Source organism: Oncorhynchus mykiss, chromosome 5 (assembly GCF_057628025.1).
Source record: "Oncorhynchus mykiss isolate SJ-2025 chromosome 5, ASM5762802v1, whole genome shotgun sequence".
Taxonomy (NCBI): domain Eukaryota; kingdom Metazoa; phylum Chordata; class Actinopteri; order Salmoniformes; family Salmonidae; genus Oncorhynchus; species Oncorhynchus mykiss.
Window position 1 is genome coordinate 43,280,360 of NC_143026.1, and position 12,189 is coordinate 43,292,548.

The 12,189-nt window shown below is 48.8% G+C and overlaps 1 protein-coding gene across 1 annotated transcript in view; it reads right to left on the minus strand.

The window, feature by feature from the left end:
• The window catches only part of LOC110523888 (uncharacterized), a 48,971-nt gene extending 36,981 nt beyond the window's left edge, over window positions 1-11,990 (minus strand). The window contains exons 1-2 of the mRNA XM_021603003.3: window positions 11,073-11,990; window positions 181-4,294 (exon numbers count right to left, since the gene is read on the minus strand). Of these exons, the coding sequence (XP_021458678.3) occupies window positions 181-3,197 (3,017 nt within the window). The 5' untranslated portion in view covers window positions 3,198-4,294; window positions 11,073-11,990. The remainder of the gene's footprint in view (window positions 1-180; window positions 4,295-11,072) is intronic.
• Between the last annotated feature and the right edge of the window lie 199 nt (window positions 11,991-12,189).

Sequence of the window (12,189 nt, forward strand, 5' to 3'; positions counted from 1 at the left end):
TATAAATGTTTTAAATAATGCCAAGCAGGTATTATGAATATGGTCCTGAGTTTTTCATGGTCATCGCCCTTTAATTTATATTTTCAGGAAATATTCAGAGCTGAATGCCGAATCTGCGTTGGCACAACAATGTATTATTGTAGCTGACTGTAATTGAATGGCTCAGTGGGACTCACTCACCCATCTCTCTCTGCCTCCTTCTTCTCCAGGTCCTGTATGACGTCCAGCAGGACCTTGATGGTGTTCTGGCTAGTCTCCAGGACCCCCTCCATGCTGTGCAGCTGGGTCTGCAGGCTCCGGATGTCGTGCAGGGGCCCGTTGGGGCCCATCAGTTTCTCTGCTACCCAGGTCGGATCCAGTTTACTCCTGGCCCCCGACACCAGCCCCCCCAGGATTTCCTGCACCTGCCTCAGGGTGTCAGCCTGGGTGGAGGTCAGGGGCCCAACCGTGGGGCCCCCTCCAGAGCCAGAGCAGCCACGGGCCCCGGACAGGCACTGGCCAGGGGGGAGAGCTTGCTGGCTGTTGGGGGTGTTGGTCCCAGAGCAGAGAATTTTATGGAGGGCCCCAAGCTGAGCCCCTAGCTGAGCCTGAGCCTGGCCCAGGCAGGTGGGTCTGGAGATGGCCTTGGTGGGCGAGGAGCCCTGGTCCGCCTGGTTCCCTTTCAGAGGGACCGCCAAGGGTGTTTGAGCTCTCTGTTTCAGAGAGCTGGCTCGAGGACAGGGCAGGGGTGACCCTGATCTTCCTGATCTCTCCTTCTCACTCGCCCGCCTGAGCAGGGGCGCCTGGCTGGCCGAGCCTGGGGTGCAACTCACCCCCTCTTTGCGTGGGGTGTACGGGGGAGGGGGCGGGGGTGGTGGTGGAAGTATCCTCCTCTCCCCCCTACACTCCCACTCTATCACCCTCTTGTCCTGAGTGCTGCAGTGTTGGGCCTGAGGCGGGGGGGTGTAGGGGGGCGCAGGGCGAAACGTGGAAGCGTAGAGGGGCACAGTTTTCGTTGGAGTTGCACAAGATGGCGCCGTTGGAAGTGTATGGTAGGGTTTTACCATTGGAGGCGGGGAGTTGCAGCTTTTTACAATGGGAGAGGGAGAGGAGCAGTATTTTATTTGAATGTGGGCGGAGTAGGAAGGTACTACTGGAGGTTGGGAGGAGCAGGGTGGTACGGTCTGACATGGGGGGTTCCCAGGTGGTATGGTCTGAATTAAGGAGATGTAGGCAGGGGCAGTTTGGGCTGGGGGGTGGCATGATGTCACAGTTGGAGGTGGAGATATGAGTTGATTTAAGGAAGAGCAGGATAGGGCAGTTTGTGTTAGGATGGTGCAGGGTGCTATATTTGGAGTTGGTGTTGGGGTGGGGCAAGTTGGGGCAGTGGAGGGGGCTAGAACAGGAGTTGGTTTTGGGTCATGGCCATTAGGGGCTGTATAGGGGGCTATCGTTGGAGATGGTGGTGCGGTGGGACAATTTGGATTTGAGGCTGTGGTTGTAGTTCTGGCGGTGCATGTTAGTTTGGGTGGGACCATTTCAGTTTGTGTAGCGAGAGGTGGAGTGGTTTGAGCTTTAGATGGAAGAACAGTTGGAGGAAGCGCTGATTTTTTCGGGGGATATTTACAGATAGACCGGGGTGGGGAGGCGCAAGGCAGAGCCACCAGTGGTGGTGTTTCACAATATGGATGGGTGGAGGTTGGCACAGTTTTAGGTACGGAAGCATAGAGAGGCACAGTCTGAGTTTTGGGGGTGGAGGGTTCCACAGTCGAGGGAGGTGGGGAAGCGCAGTGCTGCACGGTGGGAGGAGGCGGGGAGGCGCAGTGCTGCACGGTGGGAGGAGGCAGGGAGGCGCAGTGCTGCACGGTGGGAGGAAGCGGGGAGGAGCAGTGCTGCACGGTGGGAGGAGGCGGGGTGGCGCAGAGACGGTCAGTTTGTGTTTGGGTGGTGCAGGGCTGCACAGTTGAGGGAGATGGGGAGGTGCAGGGCTGCACAGTCGAGGGAGGTGGGGAGGTGCAGGGCTGCACAGTCGAGGGAGGTGGGGAGGTGCAGGGCTGCACAGTCAAGGGAGGTGGGGAGGTGCAGGGCTGCACAGTCGAGGGAGGTGGGGAGGTGCAGGGCTGCACAGTTGAGGGAGGTGGGGAGTTAGGAGGGGAGACACAGGGACTGTCTGTCTGTGTGGGAGTGGTACAGTAGGACACCTCCCTTCCCGGGTCACTGATACCACGGTTCATGCGCCATCTCCTCCTTACTTGGGACAGAGTTGCACTCCCCTGGCGTTTAGATCCCTCCCTCCCACAGGTCACAGAACCGCAGTAGCAAGGCTCTGCAGTGTGCCGAAGCAAAACTGGGGGAGGGGAAGAAGAAGAGTCATGCCTGGAAGAGTCCACGTGATTCCCAACAGCAGGGGAGCTGGCGTTAGCCTCAGTGTTAGCCTCGCCAGTCCTGAGGCAGTGGGGTTGGTCCACCAATCCCTGTTTAGCCTTAGACCCAAGGCTGTTTCCATCTATAGATGCAGGTTCTGAAATGTGGTTGTGGGTAGTGTAGTACTCATCCTTTTTATCGTCCTGTTCGTCATCCCCATTCACCCCCACCGAGTCCCCCACATTTCGGTTGCGCGTGCTGACAGCCGAGGGCGCCCGTGGCTTGGGCTTCTTGAGGCAGGAGGGGGTCTGGATGGCCATGCTGGCGCACTGCCTCCGGGAGAGAGGTAGTGTGAGGGAGCAAGGCCGTGGGGGCGATGGTGGTGCCCAGCAGCGGCGCGTGGGCCCCGGGGTAAGCGGGTGAGGGGGCGCACGTGCCAAAAATGCTGCCACTACCTCAATAGTGTCTGCCATATCTCCTCGGACAGCCCCAACCACCGAGGCCTGGTTGGAGGAAACCTCGTCCCCCATTGACCTCTCTGTTAGCCATCCCTGGGGGGCCATGGGACTCATGGGGGTGTTCTTCCGCAGCGGGTGGGGGCTGTCACGCTCAGCGGCAGTCCTCTCTGGGCCTTTGGTTCCAGCGCCAGTGGTCCCGCCAACAATGCCATCCTCCAGGTCTTTGAAGCGCACCTGGTGGGTGCGGTTGCGGCGGCGCTTGAGGCGGCTTTCGATGTCCGGCGAGTCGCGGTTGAGCAGCACGGAGCGCACGGTCATGGCGCCAGGCGGTTTGTCGGCGGTCTTGCTGTTGGTGTATTGGCCAATGAGCAAGTGATTCGGCTCTTTGCTCACCATGTCTCCTGTGGCGTCTTGTTTTCCCCCCCGACATCCACAGTCCCTGCAGGCCGTTTGACGTGATAAAGTCCTCTGTCAGAGAGTAGGGAGTAATTATATTCTATCTCAATGCAATTTGTCTGTTGACAATTAGTTTCTTCTCTATGACAATGGGATACATGTAATGTCGCATTTGTTGAGCTGGAGTTCCATCACCAAGCAGATCTGGGGCGACAGCTGTAGCTTGTTGGTTTGAGTGATCATAGAGGTGATTTGAGATAACTGTCACACTGCAGTGCCGTCCGTCCTGCCATCCCCCTTCTGCAGCACTCCATAGGCCTGGTCCTTTCTCAGGTGTGTGTGTGTGTGTGTGTGTTTCTCTAGCTATCTGACTTCCTGAGAAATGTAACCAAAGCCAGAAGGTCTGTGCTTTGCTCAGACTATGGATAGAGAGAACTGTATTCTGAGCTTTAACATCATAAAGTAAGTCTTCAGGGTGAACCGGAGTCTCATAGTCCACAGAACTTCATTTACTTATAATTTTCGTCCACTCAGCTTCCTGATTTCCGTATAAAGAGCAGTTCCATAGAGCCGCAATAAAAGTATAATAACGTCAGCACATTAAACATGGGAGCAAGTGCCAACTTAAAGTATGCCTCGTACAAAATCTACATCTAAAAGAGGGCATGTTATTTCACATTAAATAAGTCAGAAGACCCAGAAGAGAGAGGTGAGCGTGAGAGCTGGGCACACAGTTGTGTTGCATGACTCCTGGATGCACTCAGCGCCAACGTACCTCTAATAACATCCCAGGAGATGGAATCGTGACAGGGACACTGTATCTACCGGCGAATAGGCACAGCTCCTCTGAATACACCTTATCCATCCTTCCCATCCCCCGAATATACAGGCTGGCCCTTCCTGTCCGCTTAGCATTGTCCCAGGGGGCTGGAGGAAGAATGGATTGGTAAGATGTGGGACAGCACTGTGCGACTCCCCATAATGGTCTATCTTCCTCTCTCACATTCTCTCCCCTCTCTCTCTCTCTCTCTTCCAGTACCTCTTCTCAGTGACTCATCTTCCACTCTTTGTGCAGGATAACAGAATAGCCTGGGTTCCTGAGGTGACCAGAGAGAGAGAGAGAGAGAGAGAGAATTAGTCTTCATATTGTTGTCATCACATTTCCCGTGGAAGATAATGAAATGGACCTCATAAGAATGAAGTTCATAATAACCTAGCCAGTTGTTAAACATTCATAAGAGCAGGGTCAACAGAGAAACGCACAAAGTGTGAGTGAAGGGGAGATTAAGTGTCTTTTAAGATAAGTCATGAAAAGGAGAGAAAGACAGAATGAGGGAGCATTGACAGAGAGAGGAAGAGAGTGTGTTTGCTTGTGTGAGAGAGAGAGAAACAGAACAACACAGATAGAGAGAAGAGCAAAAATAATAGACATACAGACAGACATATACTTTTAGTGATTGACAAGTGTCCTGCCGTAACAAGATGCTTTGTGACAAGAGGCAGGCCTGTGGTCTGACAGTCTCTGTGGAGCCAGAGACAATTAGTGTTGCCTCACAGCTCAGAGGTTATTTAGGGAATAGGGACCCCAGGGGCCATCGCTGTTATTTACGTTCCCTTTTTTTTCCCCAGATCTTGTTTCTTTTTATAAAAGAGGAACATCTTTGTCACCGCCGTCAACCTTTTAAAAACACGATTATTAGGATGAATTATAATTGCAGTCACGCTCAATGGGCCCGGGGAGGGGCTGGGGAAGGAACCATGGGCTCCTGCACAGATGTGAATCAGTTAGTGGATGTGGAAACCACAGGATGTCATCCTTGTTTTACATCCATGTTACCGCTGCGGTGTGGATCTGTGTACCGACGACCTGCTTAAATATGACTCACTGAGGAGCGTGTATCAGACTTGCTAATGATGATACCTCTTCATTGCTGCTTTGAAACACAATGTAGTGGGGACACAGTCATTCACTGGAATTAGAATGATTTTGTTGTTATGGTTATCGTGCTAGATGTGAATGAAACGTTATACACGGAACCAGAATATAAACGTAACGTGGAAAGTGTTGGGCCCCGTGTTTCATGAGCTGAAATAAAAAGATACCCGAAATTTTGCAAACGCACAAAAGTTTTATTTCTCTCAAATGCTGTGCACACATTTTGTTGATATACCTGTTAGTGAGCATTTCTCCTTTGCCAAGATAATCCATCCACATAACAGGTGTGGCGTAAGCTGATTAAACCGCATGATTATTACACAGGTGCACCTTATGGTTGGGATAATAAAACACCACTCTAAAATGTGCAGTTTTGTCACACAACACAATGCCACATATGTCTGAAGTTTTGAGGGAGCGTGCAATTGGCATGCTGACTGCAGGAATGTCCACCAGAGCTGTTGCCTGAAAATACCATTTCATTTCTCTACCATAAGCTGCCTCCAACGTCGTTTTTGAGAATTTGGCAGAGCGTCCAACCGGCCTCACAACCGCAGACCAGGACCTCCATATCTGGCTTCTTCACCTGCGGGATCGTCTGAGACCAGCCACCCGGACAGCTTTTGAAACGGTGTGTTTTTGCAGAACTGAAGAATTCCAGCGCAAACTGTCAGAAACCGCCTCAGGGTAGCTCATCTGCGTGTTCGTCATCCTCACCAGGGTCTTGACCTGACTTCAGTTCAACTTTTGATGGCCACTGGCACGCTGGAGAAGTGAGCTCTTCATGGATGAATCCCGGGTTTCAACTGTACCGGGCAGATGGCAGACAGCGTGTATGGCGTCGTGTGGGCGAGCGGTTTGCTGATGTCAACGTTGTTCAATTAAATGCTTTGGCAACAGCTCTGGTGGTCACTCCTGCTGTCAGCATGGCTATTGCAATCAACAGCCTGATCAACTCTATCCGAAGGAGTGTCACACTGCATGAGGCAAATGATGGTCACACCAGATACTGACAGGTTTTCTGAACCACGCCCCAACCTTATTTTTAAGGTATCTGTGACCAACAGATGCATATCTGTATTACCAGTCATGTGAGATCCATAGATTAGGGCCTAATGAATTTATTTAAAATAACTGATTTCCTTATATGAACAGTAAAGCAGTAAAATATTTGAAATATTTGATTTCTATTTTTTGTTCAATGCAAATGATTAACGATCATTGCAGCATTGAAACCATGTAGTGGGAGGGCAGACAGTCATTCATTTGAATTAGAATGATGTTTGTTGTAATAGTTATTGTGCTGTAGCTCAGATAGTCAAGCATGGCACTTGCAAAACCAGGATAGTGGGTTTGATTCCCGGGACCACCCATAAGTTCAAATTAAAATGAAATAAATGCATAAGTCGGTTTGGATAGAAGCGTCTGCTAAATGACATATATTATAGTGCTAGATGTGGACGGGCCTTTATGAATGATACAGGATCAGGAAATACTGTAGTTCAGTGGTGTCTATAATAGAGCTGTATTTTCTTCCTCTTTATGGCCAGGATTTGATCGACACTATTTCTTAAACTTGACGGTCATCCTCCCCGTTTCCTCCTTCTCCACTTCCAAACTAAATTTCTCTCTCTTTCCTCAATCTCCCCTCTGTCCATGAAGAGTGTTTCCCATTCACCCTTCACCCTGACAGATTTCCCAAGTTCCACTCGTTGCAGAACCATTACCCTCCACTCATTCTCCTCCATGTCAACCCAATTCCACCCCTCCCTATCTTTCTTTCATCTACGACTCCTTCCTTTTTTCCCTTTAAAAAAAAAAACATTTTAAACTCCCATCCCGTCTCCAACCCTCTCTTTCTCCCATCATCTTTCTCTCTCATTATCCTCTTCTTCTCTCTCTCTCTCTCTCTCTCTCTCTCTTTCTCTCTCATCCTCACCCTCTCCCTTTCTTTCTCTCTCCCCCTCTCTATCTCTCCCTCCTCTGCACCCTCTGTCTATCCACCCCCTCTCTCTCCCTCCATCTCTCCTTTTCTCTCCTCCCACTCAGTCTGCAAACTGCCCTGAGATCAAGATTTACGCCGACAGTTTAATGAATCCAGTGCCTCTTAATGCTCGGCACACTCTTGTGGCTGAGGCCCAGCCTTTCCTCATGTGACGTTTCCATGTTAAGCTTTATTGGCAGACAACAGATAAATCAGCAGGCAGGAGAAGTGAAGGTGTGCAATGGAATAACGTCATGTTTGATCTCTGTGCTTACTAAGCCATGTTGACATTGAGAGACCAATGTTACATATATACAGGAGACAAATTGGAGCTGGAGGCTAAGTCTTGTGTTATATATGACATATTTGATTTCTCGTGCTGTTACAACTTATGCCAATAAAGCACCTTGTAGTTTTGCACTCTGTGTGTGTGTTTGTGTGTGTGTTTGTTGAGGGGGAGGCAGGCAGAGTGCTGCAGATTGAATTGTTATGTAAAGGCGTGTCAGATTGGATTGTCTGGGCATGGCTAACTTTATCCGACATGACTGTGTACACGCACAGCCACCGACAGGGGAAGGGGGAGAGGGTTGGGTGGAGGTAGGTAGGTAGACATGGATGGATATATTTAGAGAGAGGGAGAGAAAGAGGAGGCAGGAGGTAGGGAAGAACCCCCTCGCAAGGGAGGAGAGAAAATGTCATGGTTAGGGTTCAGTGAAGTGGTAGATCAGGAACATCAGCGTATCAGGGCATTAAAGGACCAGGAGAGGAACTAAGAAAAGGTATATGACCAGTTATTGGTCCTGGGAGCAAGGGGAGAGAGTGAAGAGATACCTGCACAGCCAAGGGGATTGGATTTATAGACCGGTGAGCTGTCTGAACAATATATACAGCAAGGCACAAAGCAATAGTGATGGTTTATCCTGTGGTTATATTTCTGTGGGCAGGCAGAACAGAGGTAATAGCGGGTGTGTTTAATGTTGTGTGAGAGAGAGAAAGGGAGAGAGTCCAATTCAGTACACACCTCCTAGGAGCAGCCTCTAGGTAGGTGCACATTGCATTATGTCTGTTCATGACTGTAATTTATGAAGTAGATTAAGGTTCTCGCTACAGAAGTTTCTCGTGGGAAAATATTTCATTAAGTTTTATAATGACCCAGGAAACACACGTGTACAAACACACACACATCAGCCCATCGAGAATAGATGAAATACAGTCCGTAAATCCTTCGGTAGATGTAGCTGGGACTGTGTGTAACATATAAGCTGTGGTACAGTGAACAAGACTAAAGAAGACTCCAGGCTAGAGCTGAGCCCAACCTTCTAATAAGTAAGCTGACGTGACATGTCCCTATACGCACAAAGCCATTGACAGAACAATATGTTTTCACAAGTGCCAGGTCACATTACAATAGGAATCTACAGCTGGACAGCCATCGGCTACAGCAACATAACAGGTTAAGGATGTATACTTTGAGCCTACAACATGGTATGTTAGATGTTGTGAAAGATTGCTGAGAATTTCATTCTTTTGGATCATAATGTTGTTTTTGTATTATTTATTTTTTTCATGTTTTTTTTCTTTTTGCAATTGCCTGGAAAGAACTTTGAGGATCTAGAGCATATAAATAAAATATGTATTTTATAATTATTAGACCAAATAATAAAGACAATCGCTGTACATTAATGACCAGCCAATTGAATCAGCTGGTTTGCTCGTTAGTGCATTTGTGCTTATATTACTTCGTAGCTAGCTAGGTTACAGCTAATCCTGCAGCTAGCTAGCTAATGTTACCGCTAGCATATTAAACCGAGGTCTTCAGTGCACCACAAAACTATGTTGGATTCCGGAGAAAAGGCCTGGGTATTACCTCTGTGAGGCGGAATGAGTTTTCAGGTTTAAGGCAAGGTTATTCGTAACTCCAGGCTATCTCAATTTTCAACAAATTGAGCCGCTAGCCGGATTACTCACAATTTTTCCAATGAGTGTCCTAAATGATTGTTCCGTCCGTGCTATCTTGACCCAACTCCACTACCAGAGAAGGATGTAAGACAGTGGCTTGCTCTCGTAGGTCAGTGGGAAGTGCCAGTGATACCACATTACCATCTTCAGGAAGCTAATTCAAGGGGATCCACAATATGTGGATTGTGGTTAACAGCCGGCAAACTAGTTGCAATTATTATTACTTTTACGTTGTGGTCAGGTTGTATACTAGTTGGAAAATTTGATTTTGTTAATTGTCTTTTTAGCAACCTGAAAAAGACGTCTTTATCTGGTTGTAATCTGTAATCTTGGTGCTATCTTGAAAAAAAACATTTTTTAATCTGGGAGCAACAGAGACGGTTTAGTTGTAATCTCGTTATTTCACGTCTTCTCAACAAAAAAAAAAAAATGTACAACCAGAATATAACGTCATTTTGGCCTCGTGCCAAATGTCACCCACGGGATCAGTCCGGTTTTCTACTGATAAGTCTCCCAAGAGGGAAAATGAAAGATGTAAAGTCACATTTTGTGACCCATGCCAGGTGGTTGCGGTGGCGTAGTTTGAAAGGCCTGAATAGCATTGGGAACAGGTGATGGGGATACACTGTCTAGGCCATGGCACACTATGTACATACACTCCCTGGGGGGTCCTTCTGTGGGCTGGCAAGCTGTTGTGCTGCAATGTCCCTGTCTGGCCCAATGTCCCAAGACCAAGAGCACATCACTGCATTTCAGTAATAGGAAAGCTCATCCTGATCACATTTAAGACACCTGGACACCAGACCATCACTTTAATCTAACCCTTATTTTACCAAGTAAGTTGATTTAGAACACACCACATCCTAAAAACGAAGGGAGGGGGGGATGTATAACCGGGGAGAAAGAAAGTCTGAGTATGAAAGAGATGGAGAAATGGAGAGAGAGAGAAGGGATAGGGGAAGTGGAAGAAGTGAGATATCTAAACGAAGAAACAGGGAGATAGAGATAGAGAGAGATGGTGATATGGCGGAAACGGCAAGGTCACATTTCTGGCACGGAGCCTAAAGTGGCCCCTAGAAATGCACAGTGATGAGATGAGAGTGAGAGGGGAAAGATAGGGAGCAGAATGACAGACAGCGCTAACAGCACAGTGTTTCTACAAAGAGGAAGCAAGGGGGTAAGCGTGTAGGGACGTGTGTGTATCTGGGTGTGTGCGTGCGCGAACGAGCGTGTTCACGCCTGAGTGAGTGTGATACTGTTAACATGAAGAAGAAAAAAACATCTGTGTAACCTATGAACTCCATTTACCATATGGGCGCAATGAGAACACACGCTGTAACATTTAAAATAAAAAAAGTCACATACAGTACACACACCAAGGCATGCATCGCATGATGCACACAGTGTACACTCGTGCTCTCATCTCATCCATACACTCCAGCCATTACCACAATCCCGTTCTCCCCAATTAAGGTGCCACCAACCTTATGTGACATACCCCCCCCCCCCCCCCTACTCTTACTCGTGGAGAATATGCACTGATAGCATTCTGCTTAAATGTGCAAACCGGCATCTCTGACGACCCAATCTAAGCCCCTTGGCCTTTAAAGGTGCTCATAAAGATGCACATTCTCACACACAACTCCCACACCTGCTGTAAAGCACATTCCAACACGCACGCACACACTCACACATGCATATGCACTCAAACACACACACACACACACAAGCATTAGCACACACATGCAAGCATACGCTCAAACATACACGCACACGCACACGCAAGCATTGTGCACACAACCAGACACACACGCGTGAGCACCTACACACACACACGCGTGAGCACCTACACACACACACACACACACACACACACACACACAGCACAGGTTTCTCCCCCAGTCAATTCTAACCGTGATTGTGACAAGGTTACACACCAAAAAAAAAAGAAAAAGAAAGGAAGAGAAGGATAAACAAGTAGAAACCAATAACTCACCAGTTAATCCACTGCACCAACCAAGAGCATGTATTCCTTATATCAGTATTTTACACTTGCCCTCCGATTATCTGTTTTTCTTTTCCCTCCTCTCCTGGGACTAGTCCTCCTCTCCCTCTGTCGTGGGCTGTTTGGGTAGAAGTAAAGTGATGCTCGGTATATCCTTCAGGACACTGAACAGAGGAGTCACACACACCACCTCTTCTTCTCTTCTCTCACTTTACTGTTTCACTCACATGCTTCTTCTTCTCTTTCCTCCTCGCTGTTTGTTGTTCTTTGGTATTCTTTCATTTTCACATCGCTCCAGTTTTTTCTTTCTTTCTTTCACTCCTCTCTGTCACTGCTGCTTTATGTGCTCCGATCCTCCGTTCCCTAGTATAATCAGTGAGTACTCCATCTGTCCCCCCCCCTCTCTCTCTCCCTCTGCTGTGCCCTCTGTTTCACTCTCTTCTCCCCAAATTCATCTCCTCAACTGTGAGCCTCTTCATCTCCCAGCCTGAGCACTGTGGCTTTGCAGGTGAATGTCAGTGTGTGTGTGTGTGTGTCTGAGAGTGTGTGTGCAGGCACGTGTGTGAGACAGAATGGGAGGGAGAGCAGGAGTAGAGACACAGTGAACAAACAGGCAGTTATCCTTTTAGATGCTCCGTTCAGTTCGCTCCCTCTCTTTCTGTCTCCCTCTCTCTTTCTGTCTCCCTCTCTCTTTCGCTCTCCCTCTCTGACCTCTCTTTCCCTCCCAGTGACGCCGCACAAGTCTTGTACACTTGTCAGCAGAGGGAGGGAGAACGAAAGAGAGAGAGAGAGAGAGTAGGAGGCAGGAGAAGGTGGGGCTTGTGTGTGTCTGTCTAATTAAAAAGCAGAGTATGTACAGCTGCAGAGAGAGGGAACGAGGGAGAGTGGGAGAGAGCCGAGCGAAGGAGTGAAGTGATCTAGGGGGCGGGACCAATGGGCAGAGAGGGAACGGGGAGTCACTAGGGGATGGGGATAGAGGGAGAGTGTGAGTGAGAGAGAGAGAGAAGGGGGGGGGGAGACCCTAGTGTGTGAGGTTGGAAAAGGAAGGAGGTATGACCGGACACCAAGGTCAGCTGTAAAGGGCTGAGAGAAGGGCAGAGGGGGAAGC